The 27,690-nt window shown below is 40.0% G+C and overlaps 4 protein-coding genes across 7 annotated transcripts in view; 2 read left to right on the plus strand and 2 right to left on the minus strand.

Annotated features, from left to right (window-relative positions):
- LOC104416868 (disease resistance protein RUN1-like) overlaps positions 1–27,690 on the plus strand; it is a 95,571-nt gene that overhangs the window by 26,847 nt on the left and 41,034 nt on the right. The gene's annotated exons all lie outside the window — the stretch shown is intronic.
- LOC104457358 (cysteine proteinase COT44) lies at positions 6,575–9,745 on the plus strand. The gene is made up of 4 exons (XM_010072298.3): positions 6,575–7,191; positions 8,254–8,489; positions 8,605–8,742; positions 9,157–9,745. The coding sequence occupies exons 1-4, from the start codon at positions 6,702–6,704 to the stop codon at positions 9,451–9,453; spliced, it is 1,161 nt and encodes a 386-aa protein (XP_010070600.2). The 5' UTR covers positions 6,575–6,701; the 3' UTR covers positions 9,454–9,745.
- Positions 11,513–13,564, minus strand: LOC104457359 (F-box protein SKIP2-like). Its single transcript, XM_010072299.3, is given in 3 exon segments — positions 11,513–12,285; positions 12,288–12,833; positions 12,836–13,564. Coding segments are annotated over 3 exon segments (1,599 nt in total). The 5' UTR covers positions 13,266–13,564; the 3' UTR covers positions 11,513–11,662.
- Positions 20,654–22,906, minus strand: LOC120287588 (ADP-ribosylation factor 1-like). Its single transcript, XM_039300457.1, has 6 exons — positions 22,581–22,906; positions 22,153–22,223; positions 21,821–21,940; positions 21,590–21,708; positions 21,136–21,217; positions 20,654–20,881 (listed from the first exon to the last, which is right to left on the minus strand). Exons 1-6 carry the CDS (start codon positions 22,726–22,728, stop codon positions 20,873–20,875), a joined length of 549 nt encoding a protein of 182 aa, XP_039156391.1. The 5' UTR covers positions 22,729–22,906; the 3' UTR covers positions 20,654–20,872.

The following is a 27,690-nucleotide window of genomic DNA, read 5'->3' on the forward strand; positions in this document are numbered from 1 at the left end:
TACGGTAAAGACAGTTGAATTAGAAAACATTATGCAGGAAATGATTAGGAAACAGCCCTCTAGCCTTGATCAAGTAAGATCTACCTTAATTCTTCAACTTCAGGAATTTCCAATCTTGAATGCTTTCTTTTCATTAGATTCATTGGATCATGTTATGGCCGCAATCTACTCTTTGCTTGCATAAATATTAAATGGGCTTAGTTGATTATGAAACTTGAGTTGGGCCTGCGAGACTATTGTGTTCAAAAAACTTTTATGCTTCCACATTATAATGACACACTTGCAGAAGATGTCATTTCTCAGTCGGATTCCATTAGAAACGCTGACGAATTGGTGACAACCTCACAATTTCACTTCGTGTAAGGCCGTTCTTTTTTCCAGCAAAAAATGATATTTTCCTTTGTCTCCAATAACATTGTTTCAATTGGTAGATTGTGAATATGGACATCACTTAGATTTAATTTAATAAAGCTAACAGTTGAGTAATTTCCACACAAATAGCGTAAAAGTTTGATGATCAAAACAAGAACTGTCTTAAGTGCTCCAAGACTAATAGATAACCAATCCCATTTTTAAGGAAATATTTTACTTTCTCTCCATGTATTCGTATTGTTTTTGGCAGTTAAGTCCATGTGCTATCGAATTTCAAATCAAATCCTCTTACTTAAACATAATGTCTTGTCAAATCCTCCTGGTACAAAATCCGAACAAATCCAACTTACATGGCTGTCGGAGGATGCCAGAGAATGACGTGGATAAGCATAGCCTTTGAGGACACTCCCATGGAAAGTGGATAGGCAGGAGAACAGAAAAGTAACTTGAAGAGCCTTAATCCATTCACCATCAATGTCTCGTCTCATGGGGTGTCCACACGAGCATTGTTTAGTCACACTCCAACGTCCTCTAATGGTCACAACAACTGGTTCTAACCAGAATATGAGGACTTGATTGGTAAAATTGAAAGTCCGGGGACTTGATTACAAAGGTATCAAAAGTATGTGGACAAAAAGTAGAGTTTTTTCTGAATTTTGTAGCTGAAATTGTCCAAATTGTTGTCCCCTAAATCTGATGGACATGGGCCGGTTAAAGGTCCAAGTGCAGATTCAAGAGAGGGAGGAAAAACAACAAAGCAGGCAGGAGAATCCTGAACACATGATTCCTGGCAAGATCAGAAAGGTTTAAAAGGCAATCATGAAGGACCAACCGACCGAGGAATGGGCAAGGAATGGGGGACGAGGTTGCCTGATAATTGGATCTCTGAAGAAGACGGAGCGGAATGGTAGTTGGATATTGTGCGATCCAACTTTCACAGGTTTTGACCACGCCCATTCAATGAGGTTGCAGGCTTAAAAATGGCAGGTTCCAATATAAATATGGAAGGTGGTTGAATCAATTTTCGTGCCAAGAGGATAAGGTGGGGGGGAACGTTGTGATTGGATGTATTTGCCCGCAAAACTGTTGGGCGGCTCTGGAAGATCTCCATCTTCACTGAGGAAAGCACATGATAAATTAATATCTTTAATCTTTTTATGTTTTTATTGCTTTTGCTGATTTTATTTCCTTCTCTCTGATATCTTTGTGATAAATAGGATATACCATCCATTATTTACGATATATTGTTCTTGACATTGGACGCTTCTATGTGGTCATCACTTTTTAGGACTATACCTTAATCTAGTAGAGGACTATATATGTTAAATGAACGATGCCAAGAAAACTGAACAACCATGCTGATGTTTATCATCAAACGCCCCATAAAGTAATAGAACATCATCACATGGAGTTATGACAACACAATCATTTATTTGTCAAACACGAGATGGAAAATAATCTCTAGTTACATGTCGTCTTAAAGGATTTGAAGCTTGAAATTTATCTCTTTGTTGAATCATGTGAGAGTAAATCCTAATTATCAGAGCATCGTTTCGATGATACACAATCTTGCATGCCGATGACTATTTCTGCACTTGCAAACATGGACATCTCATCACATTTTTCGCCTAGCATTTATATCAAACAATCAAAAGCTACTTTTGCTCTCGATTTCTACTTTTATAGAACCTACAATTTGATATGACATGAAAAACTCATACACGCAAATTCACAAACAAAAAATCGTTTTCCTCTTCGTTTTTTCTAGTGCTTTTTTATCTTTGAATCTATGAATCATAAGTTCACCCTTTTAAAGTATGAATTAGTTCTCATAAACCCCTTGGTAGAAAATGTAGTTTTGTAATATATTGAAAAATCTAACCCTTTGAAAAATTATGACTTCCGACAATTGGATCGTAGTTTAAATCTAAGATATCACTTCGGAACACGCATTCCAAAGTCCGGAAAAACTATAACCCTTTGACTACAAAAGGAATAAAACTATATTCAGGAAAATTATAAATTAAATAAAACTATATTCTAAATCTTGCCACCCTCTTCTTGGCGTGAAAGTATAACTTCTGTGGGTAGGGGCTTTTGATATGTTGACAAGTTGCTGCTGGTCCTAGTTGAACTGATGAAATGTCATCCTCTTTAATGCCCTGAACGTGACTTATAAGATTCAGCTTGAAGTGAAGACATAGTTTTTTGCATATCCTAGGAATTTACTCTCGTGGATAGGTGTCACGCAAGTCTAGGAGAGAGTTATGCCCGCCGTCCGTAGTGTGTGCGGTCCTAATCTAGCCCCTTTTCTTCTTCTTCTTCTTCTTCTTCGTTTTTTTGTTTTTCTGTCCATTTTAAAAATAACGACCACATGCAAATCCATAGAACACCGTACGAGCTCCATGAATAGGTTAAATTCAGCCTTTAGCCTACGCAAATGACATTGGCCCAAAATAATTTACATGCAATTGATGAAATTTAAATGTGCAACTTTAAGTTCTTGAACTGAAGGTACTCTAATACTCCAAGTAACACATTCAATCCTGGAGTTGATTTTATATATAGCACAAATTTGATAATTTTTATTTTGCGACTAATCTCCAAATCCTTTTTTTTTCTAATGTCATTAGGCTGTCTGGCAACAATGAAAAGCAGAATAATCTCTACCGAGTACGACATTCCTCCCATTTCAGTCACATCAAATTATTACAAGACCACACTTCCCCAACTCTTCAGAGTGACCTGCATTTGATTGTCCAAATTTGAATTGAAATAGGATAGAATGAGATTGGATTGGAAATCCTCCAAATATACTTTGAATTGTAGAAAACTCTATCACATGTTTGGTGTAATCCAAGATAAAATAAAAATCTTTGAAAATCTCACTTGCCCAACACGATATGTCACAGCTTGAGCTCCCTCAACAGCTGTATCAAACCCTCTCTCTCTAGCTCCCTCCAGATCGTCTCCTTTATCGCCATCTCCACCTTTGGACCTTAGTCCTCGCCCAGCTTCACCATATTAGAGACGATTCCATGGGGAGACAAGCCTTAGTCACCAACAGCGCCGCGAAGCAATTAAGGAGGTATTGCCCACGACGATCTAGTAGACAAGGCAACAAAAGTTGACATAGAGGTAAAGGATGGCAATGGGGTGGTGGATGCCACGCATGAAGCTCGGGTGCCACTTGACATCAAAGTCCACAGTCTGGGTAGTGAGGGATGGAGAGGAGGTGGATAGAGATCCACTAGTGGACGGCACCGGAGCAATGAGTAAAGAAAGCAAACATGTCTATGGTGTGGATAACGAGATCCTTCGAGCACGCTTATGAAAGGATTTGAGTTTTCAATGATGATGGCCATACAACGTATAACTTCTCATTTTCATCATCAGTCATCAAAGCATGATCGGTTGGTCGACAATGATTATCAACGATGATCGAAGGCGTGGAGGATTTGTACAGTGGTCAGAAGGGATGATAATCGGTGGTCATGTCACTCCATAGTAGGAAGAAAATTGTTAAGTTGTTTTTGTAATTTTCTTTTATAGAATCCGGATTTATCCCACCCCCATTTTATTCAATATATCCTGATTTATTTTATCCTTAAAAATTGTCAAATAATGGATAGGATATTTATTATCCTGCCTGAATTCAAATATGTAGCAAGAATAGGCACGATACTGAGACACGAGCTTTAAACTCCCCGGCTTGTCGAAGGGGACCAAGCTCCCAAAAATGGTGGTGTTTTCTCCCTTCGCCCTTCAAGCCCGACAAGGGCATTCAACTAAAGCAGATTCGACGTGATACAGCAATATGAATAATAGAAATATATAACTCATTAACAAGAATCATATAACTATTGCTCTCATGCAATACCGACCCTCTCTCGTATCCAGCGGTCGCATGGGAATCATCACCCCCGGCTCCTTCCATCCAAGACATCTTTTTGAGGGTTCCTCTTTCCCCAGAAAGTGAATTAGCTTATTATATCTTCTGATTTTTTTTGCAGTAAAAGTGAGGATGCGAGTTGCGGGGAAACGAACAAGGGTTCGAGTATGGCTTAGGGAAGAAGGAGAGACCCATTAACGCATTAAATGCACGGCCATGACTCATTGGCTTTACTAGAAATCATCGTTCTAGGAGTTCCAAGAATATTGCTCACCCCTATCCCCACCGTCATAGAAAGTGCGGAATTCAATTTCTTGTTTTCAGGGAAGCGACCTCTTTTTAGGGCAAGACAATGGAGAAGATTCAAAGGGCCCGACGGATTTTTATGGAAAAATTCACTAAGGAATGTTTGCAAGTTATTTTTAAATTAAGTAATTTTAAGGTTTTATATATGCTTATAATGCATCAATAGTCTTGTGGAAAGTGAACTCAATGTCTTAAAATTAAAGCTCTTCTTATGACGTGTGTTTGACAAAGTATCTCGACGTGTTTATTTTTTTGCGAAACATCAACGGATGAAACATCCATCAAATTTAAAGTATTACATCAAAGAGCATATGTACATGAAATCTAAGATAATATTAGATATACCAAAAGTAGTTTAGTTAACTTGGTACATTAAATAATGCGATAAGATTGTATCAGGTATTAAATGGAGTCTACCACATCACTAAATATACCAATTTATCTGATCACTCCAATCATACTCAATGTTATTCTTCCGTTCATATCACATAACTTGTTAATAGCGTAGCCATTAGCACCACTGTTAGGGATCGCTTGATTTTTTTTTTTTTTACTACTAATGAGACCGCTTAAATTTAGTAATGTCATGTTAATCTGTCACTAGTAATACGTATTGCATGTAGTTATTTTCTTATTTAGTTTTTGAGAAGCTCTTTATTTTTGCACAGGTTTTTGAATCATCAAAGGCATATCTTGTATACATGGAAAATAATCTTTGCTATAAAAAATTACATAAGAAAATTAGGAAATCAAATATATTTTCATACTTGAATCAACAATTTCATGAGCTAGTGAAGACTAAACGTAAGTTTACTCTTCAATGAATCTGATTGATCCAAGGACAAAACACTCTATTAGTATTATCTATAATAGATAATGTGAAACTGAATTTTGCTCGTCGAATGCAGTTAATATTCCTTTTCAATTTTATAAATAAAAAATGATTTTTAGTTATTGACTACAATTAATATTTCCTTTTCATGTTTGTAAGTAAACTATCATATTGAAAATTTTGATCACAAATATCTAACGTGATTGTAATGGATCATTTGTAATTCATCATAACAAAAAGGAAAATAATCCAAATTTCATCGAAAATGATCATGCCTTAAATCATGTTATAATGAAAAAGGCTTTTCAAATTAAGGCATGTACATATATCGTAATTTTATATATGACAAATTTGATGATTGCCACACAAAGGTACATAATGGAACACAAAAAATAAGATCATATATTTCTTTTAACTTATGCAATAACTATGCGGTGGAAATAAATATTTTGAAAATTTTAAAGCTGTTGGTATATTTGCCTATGTGTGTCTATTATTAAACTTCACTTTTGCACAATAAAGTCATTTAACGTGAATCGGTTGTTAATAGTATATAGTCATGTTTGTTGTGCGACTACCATGTGCTTTGGAAATTCAAGCACATTTTAGATATGTATCTAGATAGGTTCAATATGAATTTATCTATGCTCAAGGATTGCAAAGGCTTTTAAAGAAGGCCACATGAGTGCAACGAGACACACGTTAACAAATTCATTTATCCTTGGTGAATAAAAGAAATAAAAAAGCCCCCTTTATAAAATATGGCAAAGTTTTTTCTCAATTAGGATTGGGAATCAATTTACAAGCCATAGGACAAAACCTAAATTATAGGGACAAAATTTGAATATGTTATGACATGATCCACTAAACATTATATATCGATATGGATTGATATAAATTAAGCGTTTTCATCATAATTCAATTACATATTAAATCAAAACTACAATGTCACAAATTTTCTCCCATAATTTTCCAGAGTCACTCAATTTTTTTTTCCTTTTTCCCCGAAACACATTGTTTCACTTAGCCCAAAAAATTAATAAAACAAATAAAACGATAAATTATTCTAATTTGTAAATAAAACGAAAGAATAAAGAATTCTCATCTGACAGAGTCACCACCCACGCATGAATATTCTAACTATTTCCCTCGCCTTTATAACCATTCTCGCACCAAACCTTCTTCCCTCCTCAAGTCTCTCCCTCTCCCTCTCTGTCCACGCTCTCCATCTTCCTCTTCCAGCGAAGAAGGAAGCAGAGTGTCACTGAGACGACGGAGAAGAGACTCAACAGCTCAACCATGGCGATAACAACCGCGCCGACCGTTCTCGCCGCCCTCCTCTTCCTCATTCTGGCCTCCGCAGCACTATCCGACCCCGCCTCCATCATCGACTACGCCGCCAAAGGCCGGACCGCCTCGGCCCCGAGGACCGACGGAGAGGTCGTGGAGATGTACGAGCTCTGGCTCGCGAGGCACGGCAAGGCGTACAACGGCCTCGGCGAGAGGGAGATGAGGTTCGAGGTGTTCAAGGACAACCTGAGGTTCATCGACGAGCACAACAGCTCTCAGAACAGGACGTACACCTTGGGCCTCAACAAGTTCGCCGACCTGACGAACGACGAGTACCGAGCCATGTACCTGGGGACGAGGAGCGAGGCCAAGCGCCGGGTGATGAAGTCCAGGAATGCCAGCAGGCGGTATGCTGTCCGAGCTGGGGACCGGTTGCCTGAGGCGGTGGACTGGCGGTTGAAGGGCGCGGTGAATCCGGTCAAGGATCAGGGAACTTGCGGTAATTCATTTTGTCTTCCCTTGTTGCCATCGGTTCATTTATTTGCAAAGTTGAATTTCGGGTCGAACTATGGCCCAGTGCCAAAACCCACTTCATAACTTAGTACTAAGAATTTCGACCCAAAAAAAAAAAAAAAAAAAAATCTAAGTACTAGAAGATACAAACTTTTCACACTAACCCAAATCTGTTCTTAGCTTGGAATGTTGCAAATTTATGTTTTGGCGAAGCGTCGCGATCTCAAAGTTACCATTCCTACACCGAGAGGTCCGAATCCGTAAGGAAGAAAACTTGCTCTTTGTAGCTTACTTCTAAGTACGGAGAGCTTTTCAAGTGTTTTTCACCGTCTTGAAGAGGCACCCGAACTTGATGTCTTGAAATGTTTGTTTACCAAGAAAGAAACAAAAGATGCAAATCTTGGGTCCCAAGAGGGGGCACAGCACTTGTCGAACGAGGGTTTTGGAACTCTACGTTTCCTCTTTAAAGAAAGGTGGGTGGTTTAGTGCCTTGGACCAACAAGTTTGGACTGATCAGCTGAGGGGTGAATACCTAACCTTCTATGCTTTCAACTGGTAACTTCAATTCACGTTCGTCTGTTTGTGTCTGCGGAAAGTCAGTAAGGAGTGTCCACTGAAAGGCGGCAACCTTCACTACTGTCAGCATATTCGGAAACATTTGGCAATTTACTTTGTACCTACTACTCCATCTGGTTTCTGGTTCTGAGTTTCCAGGACGTCAGGAAGAGCCAAACATAGATGAAATTGAAATACTTATTACCATGTCCACCATGGTCACGAAGAGTGAAACAAGAATTAATGGGGGACTGTGATATTCCGATGCTATCTAAGAGATTGTTGAGCAATTGAACTATTTGATCTTCACGTTTCTTGGTCCCTCTTATAGATATGTGTGCAACAGGAGGATCCTCTGCAATGGACTGCATTAAAACTACTGTCATTGCACAGTCGATGTAAATCTTGGTTTATGCATTTTGTTGCGAATGGAAACAAGAATTCTCCTGTCGAGGGCAAGGCTAACTATATACAATATCCTCTTTATCACCAGGAAGTTGCTGGGCGTTTTCGACAGTGGCGGCTGTGGAAGGAATAAATCAAATTGTGACGGGTGAATTGATTTCTCTATCAGAGCAAGAGCTGGTAGACTGCGATCGGAAGCACAATTCGGGCTGCAACGGAGGTCTCATGGACTATGCATTCGAGTTCATCATCAAGAACGGAGGGATGGACACTGAGCAGGACTACCCTTACAATGGCATCGGCGGAAAGTGTGACGCTTCTAGGGTATGGAATACTGCATATGATTTCAATGACCATTCTTTCTCTGTTCTTTCATTAAGATCTTGAGGTTCCATCGATCAGATTCTCGACTGACTGAAGTTGTTTTGGAGTTTTTCAGGTGAATTCAAAGGTTGTCACGATTGATGGGTATGAAGATGTTCCGCCCTATGAGAGTGCGCTTAAAAAGGCTGTGGCACATCAACCAGTTAGCATCGCCATTGAAGCCAGTGGCAGGGCCTTCCAACTTTACCAATCTGTAAGTATAAGTTTCCACTGTTCAGTTGCAGCTACACCGAGAAGAAAAAGGTTTTGAATTTCAATTTAGTAAACAAACGATCTGTATCGTTGACGTGGTTCGTTCTAGTTCCTTAATTATAGAGATCGAATTACAAACAGAATTAGGAAGCAGAAAATATGAAGTTGTGTATAAGAGCATTTAAAACCACGTGATGCATAACGCAAGTGGGGATAGTGCTGTTCGAATGTTAACTTGGTCAACTGAACCAGAGTTTTAGTCCTAGTATTCTCTAATTATGACGGGGATTCAACTAGCTTCGCATTTTCTCCGAAAGAAAGCGTGCAATTTTGAAGGGAAACTAGATTGAAAATTGTTATCAAAGGTAAATCAAAAAGCTTAGTTTGACTGAAGCGTCGCTCTTGATCCGAGCAGGGTGTATTCACTGGCGAATGTGGCATTTCCCTTGACCACGGAGTGATCGTTGTTGGGTATGGAAGCGAAAACGGAGTGGATTACTGGATAGTGAGGAACTCATGGGGCACCAACTGGGGCGAGGACGGTTACATCAGGATGGAACGCAACGTCGTCAACAACTTCTTTGGTAAGTGCGGCATTGTGATGGAACCCTCATACCCCACCAAGACCAGCCAAAACCCTACGAAATCAGAGTGGAGGACAATGACTACATTAGAAGTCCTTGAAGAGTCTGTTCTGGCTACTCTAAGCTAAGGGAAGAGGAAGAACTTGAAGAACGGTGGGAAGCGCTTTTTTTATATTTCTCCAATCCTGATTTGGAGATTGTGTTTTCAGATGATCTGTTCTTTTGAGGCCTGAAGTTAAGTGCAAGGAGCAGGCTTTCTTTCTTAGAATTCAGTGGTCATCGTTGTGCATACCTAAGTGTCGAAGTCGAGCTGCACCAAACGAATGGATTCTTGGTCGCAGTTTTATGTTTCCTTTCGCAATGCTCATCAGAATGAATGTCTTCATCTAGTGTTTATTAAAAAGGACTTTCGCTATGAAAGCGTCTTTCTTAGCATCCATTATGTTCGCCCATTACTCGACGGCAAGAGCTTGAAATTTATACGACTTCAATCGAGGAAATCAATATTGCCCGCAGAAATTTGTCATTCCATAGAAACAGTGGGCAAAAACAAATTCTAACTTTCTTGGACTTTTCAGTCTCATACGCAGAGCTTGCTTACCTCGCTGTCTTGTGTGGCATTTAACTTGTAAGTGGTGAAGCATCTGCTGTCCAGAAAGGGAGAAAAACTAGTGAAGAACAGACAGAACTAATTGTTTATGATAAGAACCAAAAGGCGCGCGGCATGTAGAAATCTGCAGACATCGGAAGCTCCATGTCTTCTTTTCATTCATTTGTTATGTCCAGTCCGAGTGTTCTTTCCCATGCCTAGATCAGGTCTAGAGAAACAATAAACAAGCAAGGGCAATTGAACCTCAAAGACTTGCCAAGTCGATAAAATGATCAGACTTTACACCTAAGAAAAACTTGTTTAAAGTCTTTAGTTTGATTCTTTCTAAACATCTGAGATCGAGCCGCAAAAAAAGTAATCGCTCACGAATTTTCAATTACAACACGGATGACTCGTCTTTGATCAAAACAAAGATCTAAGCCTAGTCAAAACTTATCCGAAATGCCACTCGACTACAAACCCACAAAAGAGAAGAACTAAAAAATGGCGTCTAGCATCATGAATAGGACATCTGAATTCTTGATTTGTTCAAACACAGACTGATTCAACAAGGAAATTCTCACTTCTGCTGTGCTGTTCAATAAGGCAAAACTACCACGTGAGAAAATCAGGAACCAAAATACAGAGGAAGATTGGAAACCAGGTATTGCAAATTCACCAGACAGTATCAACGAGTCAGGAGATCTTGAATGTATTTAGGCCCGGGACTGTCAAGAACGAGACGGGTTCTCATGCTCTAGAAAGGAAGAATCTATCGGACCGATCTAGCACGGGTGAGACCGGGAAAAGGGCCAAGTTAGAAACGGGACAAAACCGAAGCTTGGTCGTAAGGGACAGCTTTTGACTCTCTCAAAGTAATCGCAAAAGAAAGAGACTAGACTCCAATGAACGAGAAAAGGCGGAAAAAAAGAGGAAAGTCGAAAGTATTCTGGAAAAGCTGCTTTGGAGACCGAAGGATGGAGGATGCAGATTCGAGAGCTTTATCGCCAGCCCCCCATCTTTACTCTTTTCCACCAAACCTTGACACCTGGAACTCCGGAGGAAAGTTGAGTTTTGATAATGGCAATTTACTTGCAACCATAGCAGATATGCAGAGTTCCAAGATTGCTGATGACTCGAAATGCTGTATTCAACCATAAAGTAGCTAAAGTACCCCAAAAGCAAAAGAAAGATTGAGAATGGCTATGTTCATCTTCATTTTGAAGCAGCATCTATGAAGATTAGGACAAAGAGGGTAACAAAAAAAAAGGCAGAAGCATGCATAAAGCAAAGGGTCACTAACCCAGTACGAGCCTCGCACATGAACTGTACAAAGAAAACTGAAAGGACTCGAGTTTCATTTGCATTTCGAAGCAGCATCTGTCCGGACAATTCATAATCGAAAGGAATCGGGAAGATCAGCACAAAGTGGGAAACGAAATTATGCAGAAGCGTGTACAAAACAAAGGGTCGCTAACACAATAGCAGTCTCACGCTCGACTGTACAGAGAAACCTAAAAGAGATCAAGTTTCATTTCCACGAAAAGTTGCATTTGGCAAAAGGGAGAAGCCCCGCGCCTGAACTGTACAAAGAGAAGTAAAAGAACTCGAGTTTCATTCCCAAGAAAAGTTGCACGAGGCAAAAGGGAGATAATAGGTACATCATTGCGAACAAGAATTGCCTAGGGAAGGTCTAAACACAACGAAATGTCAACAAAACAATTTTCAGCGCTCACAACAATTGGAAATCACAAGTTTCCATTGGTGCTATTTTCACTATTTGACCACCTCCTGAAGGTGCAGGCCACTAAATTCCTACCCGCAAAAAGACCTAGCTTCGCCCTGAACAACATTGACCTCTCATTGCTACTCGACGGCACGTCGGAAGCACTCACGGGAGGGAACTCCATCGCACTTTCTTGAACTCCTCTGATTTCGTCCAATGCTTCGATTCCACAGGCATCCAAATTGAAGACCAGGGACCCTCTCCGCTCCTTCAACAGCTCCACCACTTGCCCGCTCACTCCCCTGCACTTCCTCACCTTAATCTTCACCAGATTGGGACACCCCTGAGCAAGGGATTCGATCCCGACATCAGTAATGGGGCAATTCTTAATGCAGAGCTTCTTCAGGGCCTCGCACTTGGCGGCAATGCACGCAATCTCCGCATCACCGACCGTGTCGCTCCCACAGAAGGCTAACCTTTCCAATTTCCTGCAATTGGAACCGATCACGGCCAAGCTAGAATGGGTCACGCTGACGCCGATCAGGACCAGCTCCTGCAACTGGAGGCACTGCTTGGCGACCTCGACCAGACCCTCGTCGCCTATCCTGTTTATCCTCCACCCATCAATGTGGAGCTTCCTCAGTGCCTGCAATTCTCAGCAATGCTAGAAAGACCTAAATTCGAACACTCGGGGACCTTCACGACATGCAGACTGTCGATACCCTTGCAGTTCGCGATCCCGCAAAGACCGCCATCGCTCACCTGAATTCTCTCCAAATGAACTTCTAATAGACCTGGATTTGAGCTCCCAATTGTCTGGAGAACATTGTCCCAATCGCCCAGACAGCGAATCAACTTCAAAGTCGAGAGCTTTCTCGCTCCGACCAGGAGAGGACCGAAGCACTGACCATTGATGAGCTCCTTCAAGCAAATGGATCTCAGCGACTTCACCGCGGCTCCCGGCCCGATGGGCTCGGCGCCGTCGTGGATTCCCCTGAGGCGCTTGATGGACAGCTCCTCCAGATTCACGCAGTGGTCGAGCACCGCATTGATGGCCCTCGCGCCGAACGAGCACGACCCGCAGGAGAGCTTCCTCAGCTGCCGGCAGTTCTCGGCGAAGGCCGCGACCCCGAGATCGGTGACCTCGCGGCAGCCGCGGAGCTTGAGCCGGGCGAGGCCGCGGCACCGGAGGAGATCAGGACCAGCGCCTCGTCGCCCAGGCTGACCGACTTCCGGTCGCACCGGAGCGCGAGCTTCGTGACGGCGTCGAAGCGGGAGAACACGGAGGGGAGCGACGGGAGCAGGTCGGCCTGCGCGTTCAGCGAGAGCCGGTGCCGGCTCTCCCCGTCGACGCGGCGCCACCGCCGGCACACGACGGAGCACCGCTTCCGGTCGCCGGTGCCGAGGAAGTGGAACACGTGGGCGAGGCACTCGTCGGGGAGGTCGCCGGTGTAGTCGTACCCGGCGGCGGCCCCCTCGTCGGCGGCGGCGGCGTCCTCCTCGTCCTCGAACGACGAGACGAACTCGAGGGAGGGGAGGGAGTCGAGGCGGTGGCTGGAGGAGATCGCCCCGCCGCGGTGGCTGGGCTCCGGGGAGGAGGAGGCGGAGGACGGGACCTGCCCCATTGCGGCGGCGGCGGCGGAGGAGGAATTCCGGCCGAATTCCGGCGGAATGAGCAAATGGGTACGTGGGGAAAGGACGAAAGATGCGAACTTTGGGGGGAGATCTCGGGTCGGGAAAAGGGCGACGGATCGGAGGATTATATGGAGGAGGTGGAGATGGAGATGGAGATGGCGGAGGAGATTATTCGCGTCAAAAGTGGTGGGGGAGGGGATTTGAAGCGGTGCGTGGCTACGTCGCGGTCGCGGAGCAGACGAATCATCACGCACTCCTCCCCTCCTCCCTTCCTTTCCTTCCTCCTCCACCTTCCTTTCCTTCTCTTTTCTCATTTACTTTTTTGTCGTTTTGGTATTCTTTTGATTTTTTTTTGGGGGACGCGTTTTCGGGAGCGCATGATTGGCCGTGGGGCCCGCGGGGATCCGATCTTGGCCGTTGGATTGGATCGTCCAAATTTGTGGTTTTTTTTTTTTTTTTTTTTTTTGGGAATTATGGGTGATGGGCGGTGATGATGATGAATGCGTATCGCGATGGCCAAACGGCGGAATTTTGATGGTGGTGTGGGGGAGAGGAGAGAAGGTTGACTGTAGGTAGGAGGCAGTGAACGATTCCATGTTTTGTTAAACCGTCCTGCCGCTGTGCATCTGGGTCTCCCTCGAAAAATTAAAGTCCGAATTGACTCCGTGTTTCTTATTGTCATTTTCTTGACGAATTCAAGTTTTTGCACAGAACCCATTTCAATTTCTTTTTAATCCGTCTCCGAAATTTTCGCAATATATAGGTTTTGACTCGTAGGTTTCAGATTTTGAATAGCATTTTCTAATTGTGCCATTATGTTTTTTTTGCTTCCGTTAGGGCATGTTAGAGATGATCGTGGATTTCCTTAATATAATTACATATGTTATAGATATTTAATAATTTTGTTGATTCTCCGTATCTCTCAAGATTAAGCATACATCTTGATTGATATATTATTTTATATGGCCTTTATATTCTTTTTTTTTAATATAGATCATAATATGCATAAGTTCGTCGCACCTATTTTTCACATTCTTATTCTTTGACTGAGCATTGATAACATGTCAAATGAAGTTTTTGTTTTTGCCATGGTGGAGTTTCGATGGACTTTATTCAATTGATCTTCTGCTTTTGAGTCTAGGTGCATGAATCAAAAGCAAAGAAAAATTATAGCCCACGTTACAAGTTTCTAGGCCTTGGTATTCATTAAGCGGCTGGTATGTGCTTGTCTACAAGTTTTAGACCTGTAGCTTTGAAAATCAAATCTCTCTATAAAATGGACACCGACGAAGAACCCATTAAAGTCAACCCAAAAGAAAATCACCTGTAACGGCTTCTTATATTTTACTTTCCTTCATAAATTTAAAATCCCTTTGAGGAGTAATTTTCCCATACATCAATGTGGGCTATATCCACATAGGACATAATTAAGGGAACATAGGCTCTTCAATAAAATACTATCACATTCGTCATTAAAGATCGTAAAAATCGCATATGAAATAATTAAATATATTGAGTGGCACCTCCTATAATGTGGTATGAGGTCCACATAGTTTGTGGATTATCATGATCTTTGTATGTCACGCTAGCTTGAAGATCATTCCGTCTTTACTTTTCTTCATAGAGGTACTCAAGTACATAGACTTTTCTCAAGTTAGAAGATAAATTTCTACAAATAAAATTAAGATTACACCTATTCAACCTTAACTTTGGATTTATCTATAATTTCAATAGGGACAATAACTTCCAACACTCAATGATAATGTGGCTTAACATGATATGAAGTTTAACATTTCCATCACTATTAATCATGATCACATATATCAATCCGTTTGGCACAATTGCTAAATAGAGAGTGTTAGGGTTTAAGCCATGTAACTCAAAATTGGCCATTCTATCTTGTTTAATAAAATGGGTCATATAGACATGATTAATGACCGACAACATTGAAGTTCTCCATAAATTAGGGAAAAAAGTTTGTATTTACATAATCATATTCACTTATTAAGCGCATTCCTTTCATAAAAACCCATAAAATTAGAATTTTATATGATCGATGCTTTCGAGTTATTTGAAATATTGATTGATCTAATTTTACCCAACTAACTTTTTTTCTCGTATTAGGAAGAAATTAATATTTTACGATAAAAAGGCAATGCATTATCTCACCGTAAAAATGGATGCGTTGACACAAAGAGTTGGGACAAAAAAAAATTACAAGAATATTTGCACTCTTTAAGCTTTCTTTTTCCTGTTCAAAAAATAAAAAAACTTTCTTTTCAAGGATTCTGACAGAAAAAGAAAGAAACATACTTTCTTTTGAAAAGGCGAGGCACAAATCCCAGTCTCATCGATTTTTTTCCCTAGAATTCATGAAAAAAAAAAATCATTTTCAAAAGGGGTTCCGATTCATCACCCGTCCTCTGCATCTCAAGAAATCTTTTCTTTCTATAAATTTCTTTGTCTATTAATAAAGAAAAAAATTGGGGAAGAGCAATTAAAGTAGGCATTACCATAAGAACCAAGGGTGATCATGAGTTTAGGTAGAATTGGAAATGGACAAAATCGGCCATAGGAACCGGTCTAGTTCCAAGTTCCGCAATTACTAATCCAACTTCCAGTTAAGCAGTTTGGTTTCCAATTCTTGGTAAGAACCAAACAGTGGAACCAAAAGCCTTTTTGTGTCACGTGTTCTAAACTTTTATTATTTATCTTATTTTACATGTTCATCTTTTATAAATTGTTACTATATTGCGTTTACTATTATTTTGCTTAAATAAAAATGAAAAATAAACAAAAAAAAATTTGTTGATTCTAAAGTAGACCCTAGAATCAATTGACAAGAGAGATTCCAAAATATATAAGGTAGGTGAGGAATCAATCCCAACATGGTAGCTTTCAAATTTTAGGTTGAACTTCCACCGACCCTTGGGACCACTCATTTTTAATACGAACCTCACGTGCTACATAATATTAACTTCGAGCTGCAGTAGCTTGTCCTCGAAGGTCTGGATTTGGGTTGTCAAGGCCTATCGCCAGGCTCCACCGGCGTAATAGAAGCATGAAAGTTTTCGTACGAGTAGGTACAAGAGAGCGGAAGTTTTGATCTGGAGAAAACTAATCCGACCAGGCTTTTACTCGTGAAACCTAGACAAAAACGAAGGTCGTCATATGAAATTCGAATCTCCCTCCAATGGCATCTCCAGAAATAAAGACTCCTAAGCCGTACGGTGTTGCCTTTATGAACCTTTTCCGCCAGGCGTGGACGTCGGGAGGTTTATACGGGGGAAGTGTTTCTCCAAGTCGCATGATTGAAAGGAGTGCGCTCCTCTGCGGAATCTTCTTCTTGAATTCGATAGGAGACAGGACAACTCCCCCTTCGGCTCCGACGTGGCCCATGCGCTTTTTGTTCGTCGAAACCCATTTTTTGGCCGTGTCTCATGGGAACGGGGTTAGCTGATGTTATGGCCAAATGGTCCTTTTTCCCAAAGCAAGTAAATGTGCAAAGGCTTTGGTTTTACATGGAGAAAGGGACACAGGATCATTTTGGTTCCAGTTGCTATCGCATTTATATCAAGAAAGATTCCAAATTAGTTCGTCAGTAATAAATTTACTCTAGAATAGTTTCATTATATTTTACTATTAAATTGAAAAACACATGGTAATTAACGAATATACTAATTTGTAATTTTTTTGTTGTATTAACCTAATTTAATCAAAGTTATTTGAAGGTAAATTCGTTGTAAATGTACCGTTTTGGAGTTTTCAATAATCACAAAATTATTTTAAGATAAATTTATTATAAATATATCAGTTTAAAGATTTTCGTGATTTTAGCTTTTTAAATTTGCATCCGAAGTACAAATTTGACTCCCTTTCTCATTCGTTAACCCATCTCACAAAGATCGCATCTAGAGAATTCATAAACAAAGGCCAACTACAGGATATCATTTAGATAATCGAAGGCCTGCATCGATGTCCGTGCCCACGGGGGCGTATGAATTTTATCTTTCCGCGTAAAGGGGGGGCATAATATATTCATCTAGATATAAAAATAATATATATGGCCACACGCAAGACCAGGTAATGCTGCCGATCTTGCTGAAATTACGCAAAAGAACCTAATCTGTCTTTCATCAGTATCGACAAACCCGCGATCAAAGAGGAGGGCCAAAAATAAGCACAATTACCTAAATGATAACCATCGATCCCATCCGAATCCCAGAAGAGATGTAGACGTGGCGCTTTGACCACAGTTTACTTGTTGATGAAATTTTGAAAACTATATATAATTATGTTCCGTTTATTTAGCATGACATAAATTATTTAAAAAAGGCTCTCGAAAAGGATTAGCCAATGACAAATTTTTATATTATTGACAATAGTTAGTATCTATATATTTTCACGAATAATAAAAATATTTTTCGCTCATTTATTGTTGTAAGCGATACGAACGATATTTTTTAGGAAGATGTTTTTTAATAATTCATTTTCTATGAAAGAAATATACCCTTAAAATCAGTTTTTCATGTATGCGATTAAGAAAAATAAACTACTCATCGTTCTATTTTTTGCCCCTCATTTAGTATAGTTAATGCATGTGCTTTGGATCTCGTATCCCCCATTGGCCGACTGAAGAGCGACCACGTAAGTAACTCAAGGCCATGTATGTCCACGTTCTAGATGCTGCTCAACACGAAACATCCACTACCGACCAAAAAAAAGAAAAAAAAAACACGAAACATCCACTGAATTTATTGTTATTTTCCTTCTTCTTTTCTCTTTTTTGAGGTTAGGAAAGAAGCGTCAAATTCTAGCGATCCATGCGGAACATGCCACGATAGGTCCAACCATAAAAGGGCGCACTACGGAGAACAAGTGGCCAATCGACCGTCCAAAATCGATCCTGGAACCCAGTCAAGTACGTTGGGGACGACCAAGGGGCACGGGCCAAAAGTCAAAAGAATCGAAGGTTTCCCCCGACGTCTTTTGAGTGGTCCGATCCGAGGGATCGACCGCTTCTCGGTCAAAATGTCCAAAGGGAAGGGGGACCTCTTTGCTGGAGTACAACCTAAGTTCCGGAGTTTGGCCGTTTCAATGCCTTTGACTGGGATCGTCCTCCCCGGGGCGCCTGCTTTCCCATGCCACGCGAGGGGAGAAAATCATAGTTCGCGTGGATCCTAGCAAATTCCTAACGCGGTAATAGGAGTAGGAATTGACACGAATTACTCGCTGAACAAGAAGGGAATAATAATCTTGGGGTACGCGCTTGGATTAGGCGCGAAGGAAACTGAGAATGAAAGCGAGAAAAGAATTCGAGATATAAGATTTTATCATGATTCACCTTTTAATTAGGGCTACCTCTGAGAGATGATTTCACTATAATTAGCATATCGAACCTCTCTATTACGTTCTTCAATTATAAGGTAAGAAGATTATATATACTCAATAACTATTTATGGACTCGAACCCATATTACCAAACCTTCTAGCGGCTTGGAAGCACTCTCCTTAGACACCATACCATCTCATTGATGGGGAGTACAAACCACACCCTAATAATATGCCCCAATAATATGTATATAAGATCGGAAATTACCTTATAGAGAAATGTCTTTTATTGTAAGTTCAAGCACGTTCGATCTATAGCATTAGCAAGTTGGGTGGCTTTTGAAAAAGGACTTCACGTACATTAAAAGACAAGATTGTGAGGTCCGTACGAGATGGATCAAAAAGGATGATACCTTGGTTGTTCGTTAAGTCATGATGGAATTTCTCTCCCCTGGTAAGGGTATGTTTGGTAACAATATTATTTTCAGAAATATTTTCTGCTCAAAAATAATATTTCTGATTTCGTTCCTTATATGAGTTTTTGAGTATTCGAATACGTTTAGTAACTATACAAAATTTATATTATCATAATATAAATGTATTTGGTATATCCCTCAAATTTGTTTGTGAGTTAAATTTTTCTCTCTTCTTTTCTTTTCTTTTATTTTTATTTTTTTTTCTTCTTCCTCTACTCGGTTGCTAGCCTCGGCCATGGCTCACAATCAGTCATGTGAGAGTCACTGACCTCCCTAGCCTCAGTGGAGCCTCGTCAGCCTCTAACGAGGTTGAACCTCGGCTAGCCAAGGAAAGGTTGAACCTCTCCCAGCCACAGTGAGGTCAAGCCTTGTTCAGGCTAACAAGGCTCCAACGAGGTCGTCGAGACCCCATCTAGCCGATCATCGACCATCGCTATGGGTGGCGACCAATTAGAGGAAGAAGAGGAAGAGAGAAAATAGAAAAGAAAAGAGCAAAAAAAAAAAAAGGTTTGAGCTTGATTCTTGAGTTGCTCCTAAAAATAAAAAAAAGCAACTTTTTTCTACTTCTTAAGTTTGTTCCAAATCTATCATTGGAAAAAATTTATTTCTAAGAATACCAATTTTATCAAATGGTTTTTTTGTTTTGTTTCCCAGAAAAAAAAAAAAACAAAAATAGTTACTTGTTTGACCCGTTACCAAATAAGCCATAAGTGTATGACTCATGATGAGTTGTGAGAAAGCTGGTGGACATGTGACGACTTAGTTCGATGAGGGTGCAAGTGATAGCCTATTCGAAAAGTGCCCAAGCAAGGTGCGCAACTCTTAACAAGCTTTCAAGACGACACATAGGGCGTCAATGGACCGAGATACAAACCAAATTTGGGGGCAGGAGTGTTCTTTGTTTATGTATGTGAAATGGGAATTCATTCACAAGAAGCATATTTCGATATAATGACATTATTTAACATCGAAGATTCAATGTGAAGTGCGCTCAATTTAGAGTACTAGCAGAATATAGATGTCGTGGGAAAATGTTCATATGTATATCAAAGGACATAACAATGAGACTCGTTTTGAGCGACCCCGGGGATGAAAGCCTGTTCATCATGGGTTGTAGTCGTTTGTTCCTTGTATAGTGCCGGTGCATCTCAAGTCATATTGGTTGATTTTCAATTATAGCAAGTCGCTCTCAGGTCAGCACCAGTAGGTTTGCGTGATGGTTTGGCTGCGACTAATGTTGGTCGATCTGGAGTCTCCTTCAAGGGTCTCAATTGATCTGGGGTTGTAGCCTATGCGGCATCATTATATCGTACAGGCTATAATTGATTCGCGTTCTGGGCAAACAGGAAATAATCATCGACCTTCTAGAAATTTTCAGAGATATGATCACGTACTTTTACTTTTGTTCCGTAGGATATGCTTTCCATTGCAAACCAGTAACACCGTCGTAGTTACATGCTGCACAAAATAGAAGCGTTTGTCGCCCTTCTTTACCCGAAATGATGTAACATTTCAATATCGGAGGAGTGCGGGGAAACTGGGTTTTCATCAACATACCATCACAACTTCAAGTACAGACATAGAGAGTTCATTATTTTCTCGTATAGGACATTCATAGCAGCTGCCAAAACGACATGAAGAGCAGCTGGGAAAACGATATGGAGAGCAGTAGCGAATCTTCACCACTTACAGAAGCATACTACTTTTCTTTTATCTGTTCGGAATCCTTATAACTTGCATATGTATTTTTCATCTATTTAAGGAGCTTCATCCATAGCTTCAGTCGCTGCATCATTTTGCCTGAAAAAGAAGAAGAATAAAGCATAAATCAGCATCCAGTCTCTCTTCATAGAATGATTATTTAGAACAAAATGGCTGAAGCAAGTGTACACGGGACAAAGTGCGCCGCATTTATAGAATGTGGAATGATTGATTTTATTTAATCAGAAACCATATGCTTCACTCGGATAAAAATCCGAGGAAAACGATATTTCTACTGGCGGTTCACGAAACAAAAGTTATAGAAGCAAAAGCAGGGTTTGATCTCAACTTGCCTTGGAGGCTATGACGCTGGATAGCCAATCCATACCTTCAAAGAGTCCATGGCCATTGGTCGCGCTAGATGAGTGGATGTACCTGAACCAGCAAGTCACCAAGAAGAAGAATGACTGATCAACTATTTAATAGAACATCAGGGTTTGCTTTTAGCATCTGTGTTACATATCATCAACAAGTGCTAAAGTTGATATTCCTGAAATGAATCCGATGCGATAATCGATCCTTTCAGAAAACGCATGTTGTACCGAAAACAGAATTGACACTGTAATTGAACTGGGACTATCACGTGAATCATGAGTTCTTTTCGCTATTCATTCGACCAGGATGCTTTAAATGAGGTACAAAATTGAGGCCTGCGTCACCCCCTGAGAGGATTCATTGTGAGTCAGTTGAGGGGCGAGACGCGTGCGAGATACAGGACTTTTCCCTCGTCAGATAGAAGGTATTCACCAGCGGCCCTGTCGGAGTGAGTGCAGGCCCAACTTATCAGTAATTTCAGAAACACTCATTGCTCTCGGAAGGTCATGCTTATTTGCAAACACGACCAGTGGCGCATCGCGCAACTCATCCTGCAGTTGTTTCAAACATTACTTTTCAGTTTTAGAGACTGCTGCGTTCAGTTGGCAATCATCAGTAGCATGTAATAAGGCAAACCAATGGCGAGGAAGAAATGACTTAGACCTCGCTCAGCAGCCGATGAAGCTCGTCCTTAGCTTTCGAAATCCTCTCCCTGTCGATGCTATCCACCACAAAGACGATTCCCTCAGTGTTCTGATAATATTGTCTCCACAGGGCTCGAATCTGCACTTAAGCCGATCCATATGAGGCGACACAAATCTTGGAGGAGGCATTAGCACTTTGCAGAGAACATCACGCTTTCTGAAGGAGATGTGGATCATGTATCGAAGGAGATGCAGTCACAGAGGCATCCAGAATATGCTGAAGTACGTAAACTTCATTCTCTTTCTATGCAAGGAAATGAAAAAGAATAGAGTTGAGAACTGCTTTAGTACCTTGTCCGGTCCGCCGACATCCCAGGCGGTGAAGATCACATTCTTGTACTCGACAGTTTCGACATTGAATCCTGCTCAACGAAATTCGTCATTAATCAAAATGCTCTGCTAATGTTTGCGGTTCAAGTAACTGATGTCCAAAGTATCATGTTCTGTAGTTATTAGTTAACTGATGGTCAACTATTCCCGGCGGATCAGTTTGGACGCAATTTTCAGGTTTCTTCCATAAAAGGTTAATTTACTTGCAAGAAAAATAGTTGCCTAAACCTTGCATCCCAAGTCCTAATGCCACTCAAGAACTTAAAGAAACTAATCTGAGTCAGGATTGTACTGCGTATATATTTAAGAAAACCGCATATCTGCACATATAGTCAAACGCCTTAAAAAAGATTAAAAAAAAAAAAAAAACAATTGGACATAGTACCAACCACTCGCGGGAGTTGTGATGACGACTTCGCCAAGCTTCAACTTGTGGAGGATGGTTGTTTTCCCGGCACCATCGAGACCCACGATCAGAATCCTTGTTTGCTTCTTGGCATATAACATCTTCATGAACTGAGATATCACCAAACCCATCGCGACAACTGATGCGATGAAGAAAGCGTTCAATACGATCCTGATTGATCTAATTACATTATGTTACACCAGAAGAGAAATTATACATGATCTAAGTAGAAAAAAGGATGAAGCATGGACCTAGTTATATTTACCTATCGCGAAAGATGGAAGTTTCGGATTCAATTGGTTGAGTTTACACAAGGGAGCAGCTAGATGAAGCAAATATATTCACCCAGTACAAGTACTAGGAACCAAAAGGAAGGTGTTTGGGACTTGCGTGGGAGGCATGAAGACAGCAGAATTAGATTCGGATGGATTCTAGTGGGAGAATACAGTGTAATCCCTCTCTTAATGAAATATCCGCTCACTGTTGAAGTAGAATCTGGTACCTTGGGGTGAGTTGCGTGGGAGTGGAAAAACTCGTCCAAATCTTTTTTTTTTTTTTTGTCTAAAGGAGAAAAAAAAAAAAGCAAAGCGTACCTAACTCAGTGCACTTCATTTTTTGACACGAAAAATAAAAAATATTGAAAGCGCAAACTTGATTTCTAAATTCCTCACTAAAGAAGTGTGAAATCTAAAATCTCGAGTTCACAGAAAAAAAAAATACTGTGCTAGAAAGTTTTTTGGTCTGGGCCAACCCCGACTAGGGCAATCCCACTAGGACATTATTAGGCATTGGATAATTCCTACTATGTTTGGTCAGGAATTTATGAGGTTTGAGGAGATACTTCAAGTTTGCATCACAATATCGGAGCCTCACTTGATTGTAGTTGTAACTTCTCTGTAAATAACGTTGATATCCAAAGTTCGGCTCGAAAATCTAATGAATACATATTAATTGTCCATCCGCGTGTATCATATGAGAATAATCGATTGAAGTTTGAAAAACTCTTCAGTTGTTTATTTTTACTTTCCTAAGTTTTGTTAGGTAATATTTGTACAATAAGTTATAACTTTTTGGGAATATTATCTGAAGATATTATTGGTTAATTTTGCAAGTTTAAATTCCAAAATTGTAATTGCAAATAAAAAGACAAAAAAACTGTATTACAAAATTTAAAGTTTATGAGCTTTCTCCTTATCAGTACTTTTGAACATAAAATAAAATGCACTTCTTTGTTCACTTTACTAGTTTTTCATGCGTTGAATTGAATTATTGAATAAAATAACTTGCAAATTGTCAAACATTAGTTTGCTTTGCTTTTGTTTAGTTTAATTGAGCGATTTAGGAGAAGAAAACACAAATATTCCCATCATGTCACAATTCCAGCGCATTTAATTTAATAAAGAAACTAATGCTATAGAGCAATTTTCTTTATTTTAATTTAACATAATTTATTCTTTTCTCGGAGAAGAAAACACAAATACTCCACATGATGTCACAATTTCAGTGCATTTGATTTTAATAAAGAATCCAATACTATAGAGCAATTTTCTTCTTTTTAATTTAACATAACTTATTCTTTTCTCGGTTAAAGAGATTTTTGTGAATTAAAAAAAAAAAAAATTGTTATTTGAGATAAGATTATATCATTGAGTAGTAAATGAGAAATTATATTCAAAATAAGACATATCAGTTAAGAGCATATTTGAAAAATATTTATTTAAGTTATCGAAATTTTTTTCAAATTTAATCTCAATAAGAGGTAAAATTTGGATACACATTTTATTCACGCGTATTCTAGATTTAAATGCGAAAAAAAAAAAATTGGAGACGTCATATCAATTATATAAAAGCTTATTAATCGAACATGGGTCATTTGGTACAATTAGTTAATGTGTCAAGTGGTAGTCCCAAAAGCAAATTGATATCGTGCGGCGCATATTAAAATTACTGTTTTTTCAACTCCGACATTAACAATATATAATAGTATAAACGTAATATAATAGTTTAAACGTAGATAGCTATCAACTCCATGAAGCATCAAACGCAAATACAATTACTACCATATCAAGACATCTAAGATTTTCGCAAGGGGGTAACCAAAACAAATCGCAAAAAGAGAAGTCATTATTTCGATGGTGAAAACACATTGAACTGATGAGCATATATCCTAATTTCAGCACGAGGAATCGATTCCGTATGCTCTAGGGGAACCAACGGCATTTTAAAAATTGACTATCTAGAAACCAAAATTCTTGTCGATAAGAGAAACCATCCATCTTCTCCGTCCAATAATCAAACGATTGGCTTCATTTCCAAGCGATGACATCCTTAGCGGATTGAAGGATAGATGCCACGGGAGCGGCGGCTTCAGCCAATATGCCTCCACTCGACATGGAATCGCCGCCCTTGGGACGAATTTGGTGTAATATCTACACATCCCTCCACTCTTGGCCTTGCCCCGCCGATGAACGATAATCGGTGGTGTCCACGATGATTACGTGCTCCTCTCTCGATGCATTTTTGTCGGCGATCCCTTGAAGAAAAGATCCTCGAGTGGAACACGTTAGCGACGTCGACGATGAATTTGAACTGCATAAATAAAAAGAATATCGAGATTGACTCGGTTGGTGAATGAGGAATTACTGTGTTGGTCGAGGTCCATGGTGAATCGGTCACACGACATACCAAGTTGAATTTTGATAAGCTTCTTCCAAAGGAAAGTTCCATAAGCTCTGTTCTATTTGTTCGTTTTATTCAAGCAAAGTTGAATTGGTCCATAGCCTTTCAATTCTGAAAGGCGCAATTATTCTAGACGTCTTGTTTGAAAGTAAAACGGGCCACGTGGTTCAGTTCTATTGGTCTGAGCTGGCATAAGCGGTGGCTGTGAATTCATATCGAGTTCAATCTCATGTATCTGTTGGCTCTTTCACTTTTGGATTTTTACCTCGACCGGTTGAACCATTGCAAATGGTTGACATCAAAGGCAAATCGCTTGATGTCTTCTCTAGAAGTGATAGCGTGATTTTTTGATTAAATTTTGTTCACCGGGTACCGCCTCCATAAACCATTTTGCTAGATGAAAATCTTGGTGCTTAGTTCTAGAATAAGTTCATTATTATGTCAAACCAAAGTAGAAGATTAGTGGGCACGAACCTACCCGACAATTGTTGTGTACATGATCAACTATATTAATAAGAATAACGTATGCTCTTGACATAAGGATGGTCATTGAACTTGAAGCCATCAAATGACTCATGAACAAGAATTTATTGCTACTCTAAAGGGACAACAATATATTTTCTCACCATGACCACGAAGTGTTGTTAAGGCCACCCATAACAAATTTTAACATATATATGTGTCTAGCCAACCCAATTGGGTTAGGTGAATTTTATAATTAGAAAGTCTTATCTAAACCTACCTAAAAGTGCCTTTCGAGCCAACGTCGCTCAAGTGAGCTCAACAGCCGCTAGGCACATTATCAAATCTTGCCACCACCTAACATTCAAGTCTACTAGGCCCGCTCATCTTCTCACACCCTCTCTAGCTCATCTACTTTGGGTGTTATTTATGTGCAATGCTTAACCCTTTTGACGCGAGAGAATCTTGGGACCAAACCTTCTCTACACCATACTTACATGCGAGATTTTTAAAGTAGTTTTCGCATGAGATAGCTCTTTTCTTGATGTGTCAACAATCCAAATGGCTTCCATAAGAAACCTTTTAGCCCACCCTGCAGTGCCTTATTCCTCGAGAAAGTATTTTATGTGTTGTCTAGGCAGTGAACATAAGGTAACCAACGAACATTCACATCAGCCATGCGATATGGATCTCATCCTACATAGCGCTACTATCTTCAAGTCATTGTCACGTAATTTAAAACGGCATAACAAGTCGCTTCTCCATTTCCTCGCCCTTGCAATGCAAGGGAGATGCCACTGAATCACGAGCTCCGGTATGGAGCGATAAAAGAATGAATCGATGCCAAGCCATGATGATGATCATTACTTATAAGCCCAGCCCATACATGCGAACGCAGAATGATGCGAAGATTATCGGTTGTGTCTAGACTGCGAGCTAAATCAACAAGTTCTTCTCAGTCCGATAGGCCCAAAATGAAAGAGTTCAAGACTTGTTTTCTTCCTCTTGAAAAGACTGCACGTTTGATCCCTACTCATGTAGAGAATCAAACACAAGTTTGGGTCATTATAGCACCTGCCTTTTTTATCCTAGAAATGATATTCCCGAGAAAAAGTGCTGCAGAACTAGCAAGCAAGGGCAAAAGCAGGATAAGTAGATACATAATCAGGAGTGAGGTCCAACAACATAAATTTATAAAATGCAAAGAGTGTAGGTCTAAATTAATTCAAATAAAAGATTTAGAACTGAATTAACACATATACGATAGATTTAAGATTTTTTTTTTCCTTCTTTCTCCTTTTTTTTTAGTGATGCAATTCAAAGGATCAATCTTGGTCAACATGTCGATTGGGGACCTCTTTGCTGGAGAGCAATCAAGATCCAAGATTTTGGCTGTTTCAATGCGTTGGCCAGGTTTGTCCTCTGTGTCTGCTTTTCTATGCTGCGCAGGGAAGGAAAATCTTGGTTCGTGGCTTCTAGCGGATTTCTAGTATGAATTGAAAAAAAAAAAAAAAAAAAAATGAAAATAGAATTACACCCTGAACAAGAAATTCCTAAGATGATAATGGGAGCCGGAGTGACCGAAATATATGCTAAGCAAGAAGAGAGTAATTTTTGGTTACATATGCAAAATTCAAAATTAGCTTACAAGAGATCTCTTTATTTTAAGCACACTCTTTAGCATCACAACTCCAATGCCTAGCGCATTCTGTTTATAGCATTCACAAGTTGGGTGGCCTTGTGAAAAAGAATTTATGATGCAGTAACATGGCATTCTATGGAAAAAATTTCAAATCAGACTCATGTTTTGTTGATTGAACTGGCTCAATCATTGTTCATGCAAGCCAAGGCAAATTTCAGTCACAACTTAATTCGATGGGCCTAAGGTTGAAGATGTTGATTTTGTAAGAGAGTTGTCGACTCAATAGACTATTTATCTACTTCATGATTAT

This window comes from Eucalyptus grandis, chromosome 8 (genome assembly GCF_016545825.1).
Source record: "Eucalyptus grandis isolate ANBG69807.140 chromosome 8, ASM1654582v1, whole genome shotgun sequence".
Taxonomy (NCBI): domain Eukaryota; kingdom Viridiplantae; phylum Streptophyta; class Magnoliopsida; order Myrtales; family Myrtaceae; genus Eucalyptus; species Eucalyptus grandis.

Bases quoted from the DNA above. Each gene is read 5' to 3' on its own strand.
- LOC120287588 (XM_039300457.1), bottom strand. From the start codon at position 22,728: ATGGGTTTGGTGATATCTCAGTTCATGAAGATGTTATATGCCAAGAAG. The intron at 22,224-22,580 runs GTTGGTACTATG...TTCGTTGAGCAG, and splicing joins CATCACAACTCCCGCGAGTG to GATTCAATGTCGAAACTGTC. The intron at 21,941-22,152 runs GTACTAAAGCAG...GCTTAAGTGCAG, and splicing joins ATGTCGGCGGACCGGACAAG to ATTCGAGCCCTGTGGAGACA.
- LOC104457358 (XM_010072298.3), top strand. From the start codon at position 6,702: ATGGCGATAACAACCGCGCCGACCGTTCTCGCCGCCCTCCTCTTCCTC. The intron at 8,490-8,604 runs GTATGGAATACT...GGAGTTTTTCAG, and splicing joins GAAAGTGTGACGCTTCTAGG to GTGAATTCAAAGGTTGTCAC. The intron at 8,743-9,156 runs GTAAGTATAAGT...TGATCCGAGCAG, and splicing joins CCTTCCAACTTTACCAATCT to GGTGTATTCACTGGCGAATG.